The following is a 17,801-nucleotide window of genomic DNA, read 5'->3' as shown; positions in this document are numbered from 1 at the left end:
GCGCCGGGCCGCGCCCCCCCCCCGGCCGCCCCCCCCCCCCCCCCCCCCCCCCCCCCCCCCCCCCCCCCCCCCTAGTTAATGGTGGTTCAGTCAGTCGCCGGAGGAGTAATTAGAGGGCGGAACTCGTCAGCCAGGGACATGGTTTTACGGGACCTTGGGCTACCCTTGAATAATAAATGCCTTTTCTTTTCCTATACGGCCCACTCTATCATATCTTTAGACATTTCTTTCGACGTCAACCCAGCCCCCCTCCCCTTAACATGACGCGACCCCTATCCTTGCGTGACGTGGCCCCTATCTTTGCGTGACGTGGCCCCTATCTTTGCGCACACAAACGCCAATCCTGAGTCGTCAGTCGACTCAGCCAGAAGCATTCCACTGCTGGTCAAAGCTGTTCAAGGCAGCCTGGCAACGCTCGAGGTGCTTTCTTTCCATGTCCCCAGACCCCACGGCCGTCTTGTGCAACACGGCCCCCGATGTCTCCTCGCAAGCCAAGTAGCGGCAGATCTTTTCAGGGTCTGCTGTGTGGGAAGACTTGTTGGCCTTGGCAGAAGAACGACGCTTGGTCTTGTGTTTTGTATTCCTGTATGCGTTCAGTAGGGGAATCGGAGGCGGCTGGAGTGCCAGAACCACACGCAGACGGAAGACATACCCATGGACTGAACAATGCACCTTGAGTGAATCTGAGTCGGATGCGGTGGTCATGGTGAATCTGGTCTCGTTGATATATCAAAGGTGCAAACGTGGTTGATTCGAAGCGGTGTGCTACTTTTGGCAGCGAGGAGGAGGAGGCTTGGAGATAATTATTTAAGTATCAACAAGACACCCGACCCTTTTAAACTTGGTGCCTGGCGCAGACGGCGGCATTCTCGATCCATGAGTCCTAGGTAGGATTTGTTCCATCTTGAGTCTCCATGTCCATCTGTAATTACACGAAGCCTTGCTTTGAGTCCCTGTCTATAGAAACTTAGACCTAAGGCGGCATCCCACATAAGAAACCAGTGAGTCCTAGGACTTAGGGGACTCACGGCGCAATTTGCTATCTCGGCCGATCCAATGGGAAACCAAGCGAATCGCGGACCGCCGCAAAACACCGAACCTAGAGTCGGGCAACCTCGTCTGCAGGTCCACTCAGGTCCGGTGGTATTCTATGGACGATCACATCGCTTGCATGAAGCAGGATGCGGGGACTCATTCGGGGGAATCGAACGCCGCCGGCATCCTGGATTGGCTGGAGCAGGGACTCATGGCGACTCACGGCAGCACCCCCTCCACAGAGTTTTCTCAATAGCCCCATTGGTTGGTAGACCGCCTGAGCAGCAGCCATTGAGCTGGTGGGGGTCAGGGGCGCAGCCGACAGATGTCTCACTTCCCCCTTGTTATTAAGGCCGGGCCCCCCGCCCCAATGGACTCTCCCATCTCTCGCCCACACAACACTCATTTTGGCATCGGGAGCCTCCTTCACCCACCACCCGGTCTGGCGGCCATCGGCGCGCAGCTGCAGCAGCGGGCGGCGATACATCGGGATCAAGCATCAGGGCCGCCGCCCTGATAGGCGGCGTGCTTCGGCCCGATCCCGCCTGACAAGAGGCAAACCTGGTTTGGCTTGCTCTCACCCCCTCAGGCATATGACATCGACTTTACCGGCAGCGATTGTCTCACACCTCATCTTCTCCATCCCCACCCCATTCCTTCTGAAACCGCTGCGGCTTCCTGCAACCAAGCCTCGTCGGCCAACTCAGAGGGGACAAGCGGACCTGGTGGTGCTCCTCTCCCTCTCGATTCTCCCCCTCTCGATTCTCTACCTCTCTATCCTCTCGATCCTCTCTTTCTCAATCTCCAATTCCAAGATACCATCCCCTCTCCTAATTGGTCGGTCGAGGCGCCGCAATTGGATCTACGAGACGAAGCCTTCGCAAGCCTTTCTCCCAGTTCTTCGCTCGCGGGTCCTCAGTCGCAACTACCGTTTCAATATCCTGCGCTAGTCCAGGTTGGCTCTCGCCTGACTCTGGACAGTGCATCGTCCAGTCCACCCTCCTCCACTGGGCTCTCTTCCTCGCCGCAGCCCGCGACACCTCAGCTTCCGTCCCGACGAACCAGGTTTCACTGTCAGCATCCTGGCTGTCAGTACAAGTCCTACAAGCACCAAGACGTTGTCAAACACGGGGTCACGCACAACAAACCGGCCGAGGAATACCAGTATCAATGCCCCAGGTGTGGAAAAAGATTCCCTCGACGAGACAACGGTCTTCGACACACCAGAAAATATTGCCTACAGCTTTAGCTAGCTAGCGTCGACGCAGAGCCTTTGACCAACTGCTATGCTATCGCTCTAAACGTCCCCATATAATTATTCGTCACATCATACAGCCATGCCTGGCGACACCAAAATCATCTTTACACGCTCCACTCCTTGGATTGATCTGCTTGATCGGCCAGCTCTGCTTGCCCGGCTTGCCTGGTGGCGTGATCGGCCTGATCTGTCAACAATACCCATCAGCGGCAATTACGAGCTGTCCAGCCTACCCGAAAGAGCGTCCCAATTGCCAATCCTTGACCTCCGCTGCCCCATTAGACTATGGCGGTCACCCCTTGTTCTCTGCGACCCCATTAGCCTATGGCGCCCACCCCCACCATCATCAGTGGACGGCGTCAGCCCAATCCGAAAGTCTACCCTGCCGCGGCGGACATACTCGTTCTTGCAACACGTCATGGAGCCTAACGTCACCCACATATGGGAACTCTCGCCAGGCATCTACTACGTCGACCCCAATGCCTCCCCGAGTGGCACAGCACTATCTCACCAGTCGAAGCATGTCCTCGAAGTCTCTTTGATATCCGGTCTTGGACTGGTTGCAGGGAACTGGACTCAGGTCTCAGGAGTACAAGGACAGGGACGCTCAGGGGCCGACGGGACAGGCGGGGGTATTGGTGGGATGTACTGGACTGTCCATACTAAGTTATTAAAAGGAAGACATAAGAACTATTTTGTCTTTGTACGCTTTATATTTCCCAGGTCTAACAGCTAAGCTACGTGCACCTAGCTAGTAGTAGACCTGGGAAACATAGAGCGTGTGCACCTAGCTTAGCTAGTAGACTTGGGAAGCATAAAGCGTACAAAGACCACCTCCTGCACTCAATGCAATGCGCATTACAGGAACATAATCGTCTGATCCTATTGTCACAATGATGCTGTTCCTCTCCATAAATATCCCGGCCTGCCCTTTGGTTGGCCTGGCTAACTTCCACAGGGGTTCCTCCTCTTATGGTTTTGTTGCTGTAAAATCATGGGTAAGACCCGCACCAACGTCGTCCAGAAGGCCCATCCCCCCGTCATAAAAGACAAGTGGGAGGCCATAGGGGCAAGCGGTTGCTACATGTTTGAAATATTGTGTCTCCTGACTTGCTGCTTGTCAAGGAACAGACATCGACCATGTGGAAAGTGACGGCTAATTATTCGATGCCTCTCCTATCTTCGGATTACTCTCAAGCGTGTAGGGCGATATATGGGAGGGGTTTCACCCTAATAGGATAGTAGACTACTCAACAACCCTGTAATCAGTCAACCTCATAGCAACCCTTCCTATCTCTTGGGTGGCAAGGTTTAACCCAATCCCGCCTTTCTCAAGACAGTCTTCCATTTTGTACACTCTGATGTATTGCCCCGCCTTCGTTAGTCCCAGGATCAGAATGGTCCGCCATAATGTAGTTCGCAAGGACGAAGTGATCAAACCTGATGCTTTGCTTCATCAGATATTTTTGGGAGGTCAATTGTTGGGTATTGTCAGCTTCCATTTCTACGGATCACATATTACAGCTATTCCAACCGCTGCTACCGCGCGCCTGGCTTAGTATTCGCTAGAATACCTGCTATATATATTTAGAACCTTGTTGCCTAGGCCTCCTATGTAATCAGACTTGGGGGACAGGACACCCGATTTGACCCCGAGTTCCGCTATTGGTGGATACCTCCGCCAACGCGCGGCCACGAAATTGCGAAATTGCGAGAGAGATATAATAGTAAAAATAAAGAAGACATCAGCGTACGGCGCCATGTAGAAGAATTTTAAAAGTGTCCAGTCCCACCCCCCCCCACCTCCTCCTCTTCGCGTCTAGAACAAGAACGAGAAGGGCAGGAAAAGAGAGGCGACACGAAACGGAAGCAACAGACAATTCAGAACCCCCTTCCCTTTCCCGCCTCGCTCTAGTCGTCACACCTCAATAAAGTTAATTGCGCATCGCGAAACAACTTCCCCGATGGATGTATGCCTGGGTTACAAAAGGTATGTACATGGCTTGGAAGATCGGGGCCAGAACATGGACACTAAATACTCCCTCTCAAAAAAGGTCATCATCATAGGCTCCGGGCCCGCCGGCCTGGCCGCGGCTCTCCGCCTAAAGGTCAAGAACGGTGTCGAGGCCGTCGTCGTGTACGAGGTGCGCGACGCGCCCACTAGCCTGGGAGGGGCCGTCATGGTGCCGTGCAACGGCCTGAGGCTGCTCGACCGGCTCGGGCTCTACGACGAGCTGGCGCGGCGGACCGCCCTGAAAGAGTTGGCAATACAGCCCCTCGACCCCCCGCTCACCGCCACGTTCCTGCCCGACGGCCTGTTCGTCGCCGTCGACTGCACGGCCGCCCAAGACCTCCTCTTCTGGTTCTTCCAGCGGGAGATGCCCGCCCCCGCGATCGTTGGTTTCGTCAGGGGAGGCGAAACCCCCGCGTCCTGCTCATCAGCGACACCGCCCACGCCGCACAGCCGCACAGCGGCCAAGGCGTGTCGGGGGCGCCGGAGGACGTGTTTCTGCTGTCTCGGCTGTTGGAGTCCGGGCCACAATCAGAGTCTGCCACGGACCAGCTGCTGCTGCTGGAGACCGTTGATTATGCGCTTCGACGCCATCCGTAGGCCTAGGGTCGACAAGTTCTACAGACTGGCGGCCGCCAGGAGCGAGGAGCGCAAGAAGACGACCGGTCGCTGGGCGCAGTGGGCCAAGGAGACGTCCATGTACTCATTGTCCTCATGCAAAGAAGTAAAGTAGGCAAGTAAGATGTAAAATACTAATTGATGGCTTTAGGCATAGTCTAAAAGGAGCTTTACTGAGATTTTACAAAGTAATTTATTTCGTTGACACTCTATTGATACTCTATCTCAGACCTAGCAGCAGAATGGATCTTGCCAGACAAATTCCTTGACTCCCAACAGGCTTTTACTTGTCCTTCTTGATAGCCGCATCCCGGTCCTGTAGGATCTTTGCAATGGCCGGACGGGCCTTGATGCGCTCCAACCAAGCGTTGAGGTTTGGGAAGTCTGCCTCGAGGTTGAACCTGTCGGGGAAAAGGGGCAGAATGGAATACCACGTCACGAACGCCGCATCGGCATAGCTGAACCTGCCGCCGACGAGGAACTCCTTGCCCTGCAGGGCGTGGTCGAGGACGCCGGAGACGCGACTGATCTCATTGACGTATCGGTCGACAGCGCTGGGGAGCTTCTCGGGGTGGTAGCGGGTGAACCACACGGACTGCCCGAAGTACGGGCCCTGGCCGGACACCTGGAAGTACAGCCACTGCTTCTCTTCGAAGTACTCTTTCGAGCCTGGGGCGAAGCTGATGTTGTGTTGCTTGTCATAGGTTTCGACCAGGTATTCGATGATGGCGCCTGACTCCCACAGCGTGATGCCCGTATTCGGGTCCTCAATTGCAGGCACACGGCCGTTGGGGTTGATCGACACGTACGGTTCCTTCTTCATGTCCGGGAACTCGACCATCTTGTGCGTATAAGGGACGTTAAGCTCCTCGAGGACCATGGCCACCTTCCAGGGATTGGGGCCGCTGTCGTGGCCCCAGAGAGTGATCGGCTTGAGAGACATGTTGCTGGACTGGTGTGGGCGTGGGCTTGGTATGCAGGGATAGTGAGTGAATGGAGATGGGAGACTCAACTCTTCAGTGATTGAGTTTGATGCAAGATATGATGATTGTCTGTCTCTCTGGGACAGACACACTGTCCTCTTAAGGACCTTAGGAGCAACGACCAGCGTCATTGCTTAATTAAACCCCATGTCACTACGCAATCAACTGAGCCTTATGATTATCCATTCCTGACAAATGGGTTTGGCTGATAAATAGCTTTGGCTGACAAAATGGCTTCAGCTGACAAATGATGGCACGTAGGGCGGGGGCTAGGGTCTCAAGCAGTAATATAATATTTGTACGGATCCGTACAATGATTTTAGAAGTCTCCAGACGCAGGGCGGTCTGTGCGTAGCAGGTGGCTTCCGGAGCGGCAACATTTTTGGCAGCTGGTTCGACCAAAATTGCCAGTTGTCGCTGCTGCCAGCACTGGCGCTGTCGCTGTGTAAGCCGTTGCCGTCACCAACACTGCCGCAGTCGCCGTCACAGTCGCTGTGGCTATCGCCAGCACTGTCGCAGTTGCTGTTGCCATTGCCGTCGCTATTGCCATTGCCATTGCCATTACTGGTGCCATCGCTATTGCCATTGTTGTTGCTATTGCTGTTACTAGCACTGCCGCTTATGCACTATTGCCAAAGCTAGCACCATTTGTAGCCAGGTCTTGAAGCTGCTTTTTAGAGAGACGTTGCCTTAGTAGACTGTAAATGGAGGTTATGCTTTCGTCACGCCAATCAAGGACGTTTTTGTGCCAACGCCAGCAGCAGCCACAACCGGCAAGTTTGGTCGTCGCACCAACTGCCAAAATAGTTGCCAGTCCAAAGCCACCTCGCAGAGACCCCCTGCGTCTAGACTTCTGCCCATGCGTCTCGAGAAGTTGCCGATTTTGTACGGACCCGTACAATGATTTTGTACAGATCCGTACAATGATTGCGTTGTTGTTAAAAGCAAATAGAGTATTCTAGTATTCTAAATTATGTATATATATGCCCTGAAAGCCTCTCCTTTAGCAAAATCAGGTTCGAGAAAAGTCACTTCTATTTACCTCAATTTACTACGCTGCATCTCCGATAGCCTTACTACGCCATACCAGAACTCCATACTTATCCTCTTCCCTGCTTCCGTACAACTCCAAGGAAGGATGCACGCCATGACTAGGCTGACTGGAAAGACCGCCGTGATCACCGGCGGCGCTACTGGCATCGGCCGCGCCGCAGCAAAGCGCTTCATCGAGGAGGGCGCCGTCGTCTTTGTCTTCGGCCGCCGGCAGGAAGCGCTCGACGCCGCTGTGGCCGACCTTGGGCCCAATGCCCGCGCGGTGAAGGGCTCAGTGTCCGATCTGGCCGACCTCGACCGACTCTACGCGTCGGTGAAGTCCGAGCGCGGAACCCTTGACATCGTCTTCGCCAATGCCGGGACGGGAAGCCAGCTTCCGCTCGGCAAGATCACCGCCGAGCACATTGACGAAATCTTCGCCACCAATGTGAGGGGTTCGATCTTCACGGTCCAGAAGGCGCTGCCGCTGATGGGCGAGGGCGGTTCGATCATCCTGACCGGATCGAGCGCTGGCACCACAGGCGCCCCGGCATTCAGCGCCTACAGCGCGAGCAAGGCGGCAGTGCGCAACCTCGCGCGGTCCTGGGCGGAGGACCTGAAGGGCACCGGCATCCGGGTCAACGTGCTGTCGCCTGGGCCGACGGCGACCGAACTCGCGGTGGAAGCGCTAGGCGTGGAAGGCATGAAGGTCTTCGCCGAGCTCAATCCGCTTAAGCGCATGGCCGATCCGGCGGAGATCGGAGCCGTGGCCGCCTTTCTCGCGTCGCAGGACAGCAGCTTCATGACCGCCAGCGAGGTCGCCGTCGACGGCGGCCTGGCGCAAATCTGACGCGCTACGCTCGCTTATGGGTCTGCTTGACGCCTGTCTCGCGCTTGTTGCAATGTTGTTCGGAAAGATGTTAAGCAATGCAGTTGGTGGAACCTATTGTCTGTTAGAAATCAAAAGTACCTGGTGACCTTTATAAATTCCATGTCACAGATGAAAAACCCTAAATGATACATTTCGACATTATACTTTCAAAAGGTTAGGTTGTGACCAAAGCGGTAGGTTATGGAAGCTAAGTATTCAACTAGTGAAAATACAGCTGTAAGCAGTAGTAAAGCAAGAAAGTAAGGTAGGCAAGTAAGGTGTAGAAGACTGGTTGTATTGTGTGATGATAAGGATAATCTTTTAAAGTCAAGCGGCTAATCTATCTAACTATATAGTAAATATTTAGTCTTTTTGCTTTACTTGATTTATTAGATCAAACAACTTGACTTGGTGACACCAAGGGAATAGAGAAGAGTCTGTGCTTTCCTCAGAGGTTTTACCAGCGCCAAGGGTCCGAATGCTACCTACATATGCATTAGACTGGTGTGTGTCAGGGGCTACTAACACCAGAGACTGAAGTCGAAGATTCTGCTTTCCATTCCCGTCTCCTCTCCACGGCAGAAACCTGAAAGTGACCCAACAATATTCGGGAAATATGCAGACTACGCCGTTGCGTCGCGTTTACGGAAACTAACCACACAGCCTGCCATTGTGGGTGACCCCGATGAGTTCCGCAGCTTGTTCCACCGCGAAGGCGGTCCGGTGAAGCTCGACGACTATCTCAACAACGACATTCCCCAGCTGGGTCTCCACATGGTGTCGTTCAAGGACAAGACGCTCGTCTGCCTCGACTGGCCGCACACCTTGACGGACGCCCTGGGCAAGCGGGCCCTCCTCGACTTCTCGGCTGCTGTGGCTGCGCCGAGAGGTGGGGAGGAGGGGAGGAGGCCGGGGAGGCCGGTGTATATACAGAATAACCAGTTTGGATTGGTACTTCCTAATGGGTTCCCTATCATTGGCAAGGATGCTGAGGGGAATTACTGGCTGTCGGGGTATACGAATAAGGGCCACTGGGCGGGGATTACGGAGCTGCTTGCGAAAGCCTAGAACAGAAAGATTTCAGTTGGTCACAGTTAGCCAGAACTAGGCCTAGCCAGAACCATCGCCGTATCCACCAAACGGGAACGGCGCCACTGAGGTCATACTGCATAGCTACCTACCTAGCTCCCGTCTCGGGCCTTATCCACATGCTGGGCGAGCGTAGTCATTGGTCTAGTAGTACATCCCGAAGCGGTATGGTCGCATCTGTTATCTATTCCACTCCTGCCGAGACAGCGATCCCGAATAACAGCCCCGAATAAACCCCTGGAGAGTCCGAACTCTCCGCGGGATGCATTTCTGCAACTTGCTGGTTCTTATTAATTATACACAGTACGGTTACTTGTAGAATCGATACATGCTCCATAACCACTCAGTAGCCTTTCAACAAGTGCCCGGTTACAGGTGGGGATTCTCTTTGACCATGGCAGCCAGCAATTGTCCAATACGAGGGTCCACCTTGGTGAACATGGTCTGTACAGCCACCCTCAAGGGCGCAGGCACGTCTTCCAAAGTGCCCGAGACATTTAACACCCACTGCGCTCTCTCGGGCTCGTCGAAAACCCTTTTCCAGAGATCTCGGGGCTGCTCGAAGTCCTCATCATCCACTGGAATCTCGTTCAAGCCCAGCGTCGCAGTAGGTAGGACTCGTTCGAGGTGCCGTATTTGGGTGATGGCCCGAGTGGACACGCCTGGGCTCAGCGTGCTGCGCACATAGTTAGGATCGCTGCCGTAATTCTTAGTCACGGTTATTCCATCGCGCTCGTATGGCGCGTAGACAGGCGCAATTGGCCGGTTTGGAGGCAGTTGCGCATAGTTCACTCCGAGGCGATATCGTTGGGCGTCTGGGTAGGCAAACATGCGCGCCTGCAGCACTGTAGACAATCAGCCTCTTGTTGACACCTGCCGGGGTGGGGGAGGGGGGCTGCACTTACTGGGATCCGGCGTCATTGCGATGCCAGGGACCATATTGGATGGGGAAAACGCAGCTTGTTCAATCTCAGCAAAGTAATTGCCAGGCTAGGAGGATTTTCCTTGTCAGCGACTTATCTTCACTCCGAGATAAATGTAGTCTTACATTCTTATTGAGTGTCATTTGGCCAACTTCAATCAAGGGAAAGTCCTTGTGGGACCAGACCTTGGTAATGTCGAACAGAGCTCGGCCATGCTTCTCGGCCTGCTCGGGTTCCATCACTTGAACATACAGCTTCCACGCTGGGAAATCGCCCCGAGCAATGGCATTCCAAATATCTAGGTTGTGGAAGTCGGGATCGACGCCGGCCATGCGTTCTGCTTCTTGGCCAGAAAAATGGCTGACTCCCTGAACAGGACGGAAATGGAACTTGCAGTATCGGAACCTGCCATCGTCGGCCACCAGCTTAAAAGTGTGGACTCCGAAACCTGTGACCCGACGGATCGAATCAGGAAGGCCGCGGGAGCCAAATAGATGCATCAGAGCGTGTACGCTCTCCGGTTGGTTGACATGAAAATCCCAGAACTGGAGAATTAGATCCTGTGAACAAGATAGAGATGAGCAATCACTTACCATGGTCCAATCTGGTCTATTTGTACCAGGGTGCCTTTTGTGACTTCTGTTCAACGAGGGAAATCGAACAGGGTCACGCACGAAAAACACGGGCTTCCAAACGTTAAAACCCAGAGGAAGATTTAGGGGAGGCACTGAACCTACAATGTGGTTGCCGACAATGTCATAATTGCCTTCCTCTGTGAAGAACTTGACAGAAAAGCCTCGGACATCGCGAACTGTATCAGCGCTGCCCTTTTCGCCGCCAGTAGTGCTGAGGCGGAAGAGCACCGGTGTCTTCTTGCCAAGGCCGTTCAAGAATTTGGCGCAAGTCAAGGAGGAGATGTCCTTATTGGTGACTTCGAATTCACCCCAAGCACCCGCTGCTTTAGCATGGGCGACTCTAAGAGTAAGTTAGCTAACCGATTTTTAGAAAAGCTTGTGCCAGAAGATTACGAACCTCTCCGGGATGCGCTCCCGGTTGAAGTGGGCGAGAGTCTCAAGAAGGAGTGTATCTCCCAATGTCGAGATACCTCCCCCACCAAAAATCGGCAATGTGGTACTGACAGACGGATCTGAAAGTGGCTGGCCTTTGTGGTTGTCAGAATCATAATAGATAGGGAATTGAGGATATCACAAACTCACCTTCCGCCAATGTAAAGACAGGCTTCAACATCTTGTCGGTTGTTATTTTTCTATGAACAATTTCCTCTCTATTTTGAGCGTAGATGATCAATGTCCAGCTTAAGGTCTTGGGAATGGTACATTATTTATATTATATGTAGGTATCATGAGTAACCACGCCACTGGCCCCTCCTCACATGCTGTGAATACCAAATACTCAGCTCCGCCGAAATTTAATGTTCAAACCCCGAAGCTCCTCCGACGTACACATCGTCAGGATAAGAGCCTGTGTTGGACTGCTCAATAGAAAGGTTAGGGAGGGTTAGAAGGGTTTGTGATGATGATCCAAGATCCCGAGAGAAATCCGACAACCTCCCCCTCTCCGCGGTAATATTTTCGTTATGATGCGGTCCGTCAGAAGTTGAAGACCCCGAGCGAAATCCGACATCGTCCTCCCCATTATATTTTCGTCAAGATGTGTGTCGTAACAACTTTCCGAGTCTCCCCTGGTCTGGACAATCAAGCTTTTTAGCTCAGGCCTACGGAGACAGCCGGGTGCCGGGATGCTCCACCAGTCTCGGTCCATACAGAAGAGTTCCTGAACTAGTGCCACCTCTTAGCGTGCAACTACATACCTACTCTGGCTCTCTTTGCTACTTTAGTAGATAGTGGAACACGTGTGGACCTATGTAGATAGTACTCCGTAAGTGGATCGAGCTAGTGGCAAGAGATGCCGCGGACGTTTCTACGAGTACGTACATGCCGCGGACATTTCCACATTGCTCGCGAATGCAGTATCATGATAGCCAAGGTTTAGTGGGCTTCAGCATAGTTTCAATGTTACTCCCAACAGATGGCAGAGTTAGAAATGGGTATATATATGTATGTATATATGCTGCTCGAGAGCCTTTCTTTTTTGTTCGCTCGTTCGTTTAACTCTTTACTTTTAAGACCATCCCCACTTCAAACCACACAACAGACTGTAAACCATGGCCACAGTTTCGAACGGCAACGAGTACGATTTCATCATCGTTGGCGGTGGCACCGCTGGCAATGCGGTCGCTGGCCGTCTGGCTGAAAACCCGAACGTCCGTGTTCTCATCGTCGAAGCTGGTATTCCCAACCCAGACCAAGTCGATGAAATTACTACCCCCACCAAAGCCTTCGGGCTTCGAGGAAGCAAACACGACTGGGCCTACAAGTCGACCATGATCAAGCGCGACGACTACGAACGAATCGAGAAACCAAACACGCGCGGAAAAGTGCTTGGTGGAAGCTCCTGTGCCAACTATTTCACCTGGATCCCCGGTTCCAAGCCCACGTTCGACGACTGGGAGGAGTTTGGCGGTTCAACCTGGAACTGGGACAGTTGCGTCGACTACCTTCGCAAGTGTGCAACCTATCACGACGACGAGAAGCTGTACCCAGCCGAGCTAAGCAAGATTGGCACCGGAGGCCCTGTGCAGATTTCTCATGCCGAGCTGGTTCCGGAGATGCAGCCTTTCCGCGACGCACTCACCAAGGCGTGGACCTCCAAGGGCGAACCCCTGACCGAAGACATTTACGAGGGTGAGATGAGGGGTCTCACCCACTGCGTGGATACCATCTACAACGGTCAACGCCAGGGTAGCTTCTTGTATCTGAAGAACAAGCCCAATGTGACAATTGTCTATGGCGTCTATTCGAAGGAGCTCATCATCGACTCGGCTACAAACACCTGCACTGGTGTGACCATTTTCAACGAAGCCCTGAATACGGAGATCAGTGTCTACGCCAGTCGGGAGGTGATCCTGTCCCAGGGTGTGTTTGAGACCCCCAAGCTGCTCATGCTCAGTGGCGTTGGTCCGGCAGCTGAGTTGGCTCGACACGGCATTGACGTCAAGGTGGACTCCCCTCACGTTGGCCAGCACCTTCTGGACCACCCGATCGTGCCATTTGTGCTTCAGATCAAGGATGGATACGCCTTGGATGATCACATCCTTCGAGCCGGCCCACTTAACGACAAGGCTGTGGCTGCCTACAAGCGTGACAAGAGCGGCCTCATCGGTTCTGGGCTGTTGGAACTTGTTGGGTTTCCTCGCATTGATGAACGCTTAGAGAACCATGAGGCTTATCGCGCGGCCAAGGCTGCCAATGGTGGCCAGGATCCTTTTGGCCCTGCTGGTCAGCCCCACTTCGAGCTTGACTTTGTCGGCATGTTCAGCACTGCCTTCCAGTGGCACTACCCGGTTCCTGAGGCGGGCAGCTACATGACCGTTATTGTTGACCTGTTGCGCCCTCTGTCCGAGGGTGAGGTTACTCTGAACAGTTCCAACGCTCTGGTGCAACCCAATATCAACCTCAACTTCTTCGGCAACGACCTTGATATCCTGGCGATGCGCGAGGGTGTTCGCTGGACTTACGATGTTTTGACCACCGGTGCGGGCTTCAAAGACATCGTTGTCGCAGAGTACCCTTGGAAGATGCCTCTCCATTCCGACGAGGAGATGGACAGGGCCGTGTTGGACAGAAGCCAGACTGGATACCGTAAGTCCGTCTAATGGCAGTTGTTTGTAGTGGCACTAACGGATTTCACAGACCCTTGCGGAACTGCGCGTCTCTCCAAAAGTATCCACCAGGGTGTGGTTGACTCCAAGCTGCGCGTGCATGGGGTGAAGAATCTTCGAATTGCAGACGCTTCCGTCATTCCAGTCATTCCCGATTGCCGTATTCAGAACTCGGTCTATATGATTGGCGAGAAGGCAAGTGGCAATCCTGCTGTATCTCCCGCGAGTTCAAACTAACGCAGGGTCTATCTAGGGTGCTGATATTATCAAGGCTGCTCACAAGGATCTCTATGAGGCAAAAAATGTTCCTTACTTTATTTCCAGCAGGCTGTGATCCAGGTCTTCTCTTGTTATCGGGATCAAGATTGTACGCCTATACGAAGATAACTAGAGTGTTGCAACTAGCTAGAATGCTAGTAATAGCTTGCTCTTACTTACAGCAGAAAAAGTCATATCCAAATAGCTCCTTTAGGTTTAGGGTCCTCTAGCTTGTGTGGGGAACTCCAGCCCCCCTTTCAGGGCTGAATTCACGTGCCAAGGTAAGGTAGCTATGCGTAGGCAGCAATCACCTCAAACACAGCCTGCCTTATCTCTGACCAGTAAGTCATTTAAAGAAATCCCGCGCGAGCCTGCCTTGATTCCTTGTATTTACTAGTGCTTACATCGCACACACCACCTTCGTAGCGCGCGCCGAAATTCGGACAGGGGAGCCCAGCCTTGAAATGGGGTCGTGTTCCCGCCAACGGGCAGAAGAAAACCTTTCCCCACACATCATCCCATCTCCACTCTTAGGTACCCTGCCAGTGCGCGCCGAGCCGACAAGATGCCCATCAGCTACCTGCCTCTTGGCGATCCCCATTTGTCTCGGAACTTCCGTCTGCTGAAGATCCACCCTGCCGGGGAGGGCAGCGTGCTTAAATGTTCGCTCAAGCACTTCTCTATCCACCAGTCCCCGCCGTACCGCGCCATCTCCTACACATGGGGGAGCCCTTTCTCGGTCGGCGAGCGCAATGACACCACCAAACTCGAGACCATCGTAGTCGACGGCAAGCCGCTCGAAGTCAGCCAGAGCGTCGCCTCTGCACTCAAGGCCATGCGAGACTGGCATCCAGCCCCTTCGGAATGGATCTGGGCCGATGCCATCTGTATCGACCAGTCCAACGTCTACGAGCGCGGTCAGCAGGTCGTGCTCATGTCGCAGATCTACTCCCAGGCGGATACCGTCTTCGTATGGCTCGGGCCATCGAGCGAGGACTCGGACATCGCCTTGGGCCTGCTACGAGACCTGGCGAGTGACCGGCGACAGCCGTACCCGCGATCTGCGATCCTCGCCAGAGCCTCTGATCCTCAACAGACCGGCAGATGGCGGGCCTTGGCAACGTTTATGGGTCGGCGGTGGTGGGCGCGTGCCTGGGTCCTCCAGGAAAGCGTCTTGGCTCGCCAGCTTCACTTTGCATGCGGTAAGACGCTCGTCCACGGTGATGACGTGCTGAACGGCTTCGACGCCACCGAGGACTACCGGGACAAGATATACAACCTGCTGTCCGACGTCCACGGTGTCGCGCTAAACGTCCATAGCGGCAATGTGATCAACGGCATGAGTCGCATGAGGACTGCTCGGATGATGGGGACTGTCTACAGCATGCAGAGGTGCCACTTCCGCTCCATGAGTGCCCAAGCTACGGATCCTCGGGATTACGTCTACGCAAAGCTTGGATTGGCTTCGGATGGTCATTTTGTGCGGCCAGACTACACGAAAGGCGTCATGGAAACCTACAGAGATTTCGTGGCGGGCTACATCAAGGCGACTCGCACGCTGGACATCATCTACTTTGACGCGCGGCCGAGGGAGACCCCAAACCTGCCGAGCTGGGTTCCGGACTGGAACGCCTCGTTCGGCGCGGAACCCCTCGTCCCAGACCACACAGTGTCGATTTCAGCTGAAGTGCCGCTGATCCAGGAAGAGCTCGCCAAAAACCAGCAGAAGGACGCCACCGCCAGCTTCGACTTTGACACTGACGGCCTGAGCCGCCTGATCGTCGACTGCTGCTTCTTCGACACCGTCGACGGCGTCAGCAAGGCGGGAGAGGTCGGCTGGCAGGGCGCCGAAGCCAGGCGCCCCATGTCGCAGTCCCAGCAGGCGCACTCGGCATACGGAGGCGAGGAGCCCACCTTCGACGCCGTCTGGCGCACCCTGCTCGCGAACAAGGGCTTCGAGGACGGGGAGCTCCTGCCAACGGCGGGTGGCATCCTCGCCGCCTCCATGGCCCCCGCCAACGTTGCGGATCCCAAGAGCGGGCCCCGCTTCACGAGCTACTGGGAAAACCTCAAAGACCTCAAGGTGGCCGACAAGACCGTCGAGGAGTGGATGAAGTGGGGGAGGGAAACCCTTCCCGCCCCGCCCTTCACCCTGGAGGAGCAGTTCGAGGTGGAGAGCGCGTTTGTCGACGTCTGGTACTTCCGCCGCTTTTTGACTACGACGCGCGGCTATACCGGCGTGGCCTCGTGCGAAACGGAGCCTGGGGATTGGGTCTGCGTCCTCAAGGGGAGCAAGCTCCCAGTCATTCTCAGGCGGGCTAAGATAGGCGGCGACAACGAGACTGCTAATCCCTCGTCGGGCCACTGGACCTTGGTTGGACATGGATACGTTCATGGCATTGTAGAGGAAGCGCAGAGCAAACCGTTTGTGACTGCTAGCATCATCTAATTGAAGGTATTAGTGATAGCTGTTTGAGTAGTCTGTAGAGCAGAGTCAAGAGCTTATATAGTCAACCCAAATGCACGAGTACTGTCCTTTACTGCGACTGTCAAGTAGGATGGCAACGAGTGGTAATCAAGCTATAATCCGCTGCTGCTAGCCGTAACCTACCCGTGTTCCGTGCTAGATTTCTCTAAGAAGAAGGAATAGCCAAGGAGATAAACTGTCTAACTTTATCTTTCTAGCTTTGTCTTAACTATCGCTTATAAAGATTACTTAATAAGTCTAACTTTAAACCTATATATTAAGGTAACCACAATAGTGATGACTAAGAGGTTTGGTAATTAAACATTACAAGTAACTTATTTATAAGGCTATAAAGTAGCTAAGTTACGTGATAACTTTTTACCTTATAATTCGCATTTGAAGTTAAAAGAACTTTCTTGCCAAAGGCAACCCTAACTTTAAGTCTAGGGTAGCCTTGCAATCTACATGACAGCAAAGTATAATTTGAAATTTTGGATAGATAAAAACACCTTTGTTATAAAGTAAAGTAATAAATCCTAGCTTTAGTAATGCATTCTTTAAATGCTTATACTAACGCCTTAGTAACTGTTTTAAGCTATATAGTGCTTTATTTAATTTGCACACTTTACTTTCTTTTTCAAAGCTTATAGGCTGTATTATATATATTTCTTTATCAACATCTGCATGGGCAAAGGCATTTTATAAAGATTACTTGAACTTCAAACCTATATATTAAGGTAACTACAATAGTGATGACTGAGCGGTTTGCTGATTAAGCATCACATACGGCTTATTTATAAGCCTACAAAGTAGCTAAGTCACGTGATAGCTCCTTACCTTATAATTGGAATTTGAAGTCCAAAGGACTTTTCTGCCAAAGGCAACCCTAACCCTAAGGACAGGGGAGCCCTGCAAGTTAGGGTAGCCCTACAAGTCCAGGGTAACCTTGCAAGTACAGGGTAGGTGCAGAAAATCAAACCACCTAAAACTACCAAACCCCGCAAAACCACTTGATACGTATCACCACCTTGCAAGTGTGTGATCTACGTATTACTACTAATTCAAACAATCGGATCCTACAGACCCGGTCTGATCAGCCGATCCGAGGTATCAAGTTGTTTAAACTAGTAGATCAAGTAAAGCAAGAAGACTGAATTTTACTATATAGTCAGTTAGATTAGCCAGCTGACTTTGGTGAAAAATAATCAACCACACAATACAACCAGTCTTCTGCACCTTACTTGCCTACCTTACTTTCTGCCTTTCTACTGCTTACAGCAGTACTTTCACTAGTTAAATACTTTGCTTCCATAACCTACCTCTTTAGTCACAACCTAACCTTTTGAAAATTCCATTTCAATGCCTAGAAATATTAAAGGTTTACCCATTACTTGTAATTTTATATATTTAGACGCAATATCAAAAGGTTAGGTTGTGACCAAAGAGGTAGGTTGTGGAAGCAAAGTATTCAACTAGTGAAAGTACTGCTGTAAGCAGTAGTAAGGCAGGAAGTA

At 52.8% G+C, this 17,801-nt stretch overlaps 8 protein-coding genes across 8 annotated transcripts in view; 6 read left to right on the top strand and 2 right to left on the bottom strand.

Moving 5' to 3' along the window:
- The window catches only part of QBC33DRAFT_623015 (uncharacterized protein), a gene marked incomplete at its 3' end in the record, with an annotated part of 1,763 nt that extends 1,654 nt beyond the window's left edge, over positions 1-109 (top strand). The window contains exon 4 of the mRNA XM_060432869.1: positions 91-109. Within this exon, the coding sequence (XP_060279398.1) occupies positions 91-109 (19 nt within the window). The remainder of the gene's footprint in view (positions 1-90) is intronic.
- A 1,320-nt stretch (positions 110-1,429) lies between these two features.
- Positions 1,430-3,159, top strand: QBC33DRAFT_550072 (uncharacterized protein). The gene has a single exon (XM_060429047.1). The coding sequence runs from the start codon at positions 2,373-2,375 to the stop codon at positions 3,027-3,029; it is 657 nt and encodes a 218-aa protein (XP_060279397.1). The 5' UTR covers positions 1,430-2,372; the 3' UTR covers positions 3,030-3,159.
- Positions 3,160-4,265: 1,106 nt separating this feature from the next.
- On the top strand, positions 4,266-4,995 carry QBC33DRAFT_598654 (uncharacterized protein; the record flags this gene model as incomplete). Its single annotated transcript, XM_060431992.1, has 3 exons — positions 4,266-4,283; positions 4,348-4,655; positions 4,709-4,995. The coding sequence occupies 3 exons, from the start codon at positions 4,266-4,268 to the stop codon at positions 4,902-4,904; spliced, it is 522 nt and encodes a 173-aa protein (XP_060279396.1). The 3' UTR covers positions 4,905-4,995.
- A 106-nt stretch (positions 4,996-5,101) lies between these two features.
- QBC33DRAFT_550071 (glutathione S-transferase) lies at positions 5,102-6,159 on the bottom strand. The gene has a single exon (XM_060429046.1). It carries the CDS (start codon positions 6,034-6,036, stop codon positions 5,206-5,208), a length of 831 nt encoding a protein of 276 aa, XP_060279395.1. The 5' UTR covers positions 6,037-6,159; the 3' UTR covers positions 5,102-5,205.
- Positions 6,160-7,043: 884 nt separating this feature from the next.
- QBC33DRAFT_598652 (glucose dehydrogenase) lies at positions 7,044-7,787 on the top strand (the record flags this gene model as incomplete). The annotated part of the gene is made up of 1 exon (XM_060431991.1): positions 7,044-7,787. The coding sequence occupies one exon, from the start codon at positions 7,044-7,046 to the stop codon at positions 7,785-7,787; it is 744 nt and encodes a 247-aa protein (XP_060279394.1).
- Positions 7,788-9,266: 1,479 nt separating this feature from the next.
- Positions 9,267-11,491, bottom strand: QBC33DRAFT_499631 (catalase-like domain-containing protein; the record flags this gene model as incomplete). Its single annotated transcript, XM_060425651.1, has 7 exons — positions 11,038-11,491; positions 10,853-10,982; positions 10,558-10,795; positions 10,414-10,506; positions 9,946-10,365; positions 9,803-9,887; positions 9,267-9,742 (listed from the first exon to the last, which is right to left on the bottom strand). The coding sequence occupies exons 1-7, from the start codon at positions 11,066-11,068 to the stop codon at positions 9,267-9,269; spliced, it is 1,473 nt and encodes a 490-aa protein (XP_060279393.1). The 5' UTR covers positions 11,069-11,491.
- A 295-nt stretch (positions 11,492-11,786) lies between these two features.
- On the top strand, positions 11,787-14,040 carry QBC33DRAFT_550068 (oxygen-dependent choline dehydrogenase). The gene is made up of 4 exons (XM_060429045.1): positions 11,787-11,898; positions 11,968-13,542; positions 13,594-13,757; positions 13,816-14,040. Exons 2-4 carry the CDS (start codon positions 12,006-12,008, stop codon positions 13,894-13,896), a joined length of 1,782 nt encoding a protein of 593 aa, XP_060279392.1. The 5' UTR covers positions 11,787-11,898; positions 11,968-12,005; the 3' UTR covers positions 13,897-14,040.
- Positions 14,041-14,148: 108 nt separating this feature from the next.
- Positions 14,149-16,416, top strand: QBC33DRAFT_550066 (heterokaryon incompatibility protein-domain-containing protein). Its single transcript, XM_060429044.1, has one exon. It carries the CDS (start codon positions 14,386-14,388, stop codon positions 16,267-16,269), a length of 1,884 nt encoding a protein of 627 aa, XP_060279391.1. The 5' UTR covers positions 14,149-14,385; the 3' UTR covers positions 16,270-16,416.
- Positions 16,417-17,801: the final 1,385 nt, after the last annotated feature.

The sequence above is a fragment of the Phialemonium atrogriseum genome, assembly GCF_030411735.1.
Source record: "Phialemonium atrogriseum strain 8032-3 unplaced genomic scaffold QBC33scaffold_33, whole genome shotgun sequence".
Classification (NCBI taxonomy): domain Eukaryota; kingdom Fungi; phylum Ascomycota; class Sordariomycetes; order Cephalothecales; family Cephalothecaceae; genus Phialemonium; species Phialemonium atrogriseum.
The sequence above is the reverse complement of the archived record's forward strand: the minus strand, read 5'-3'. Positions and strand labels throughout refer to the sequence as shown.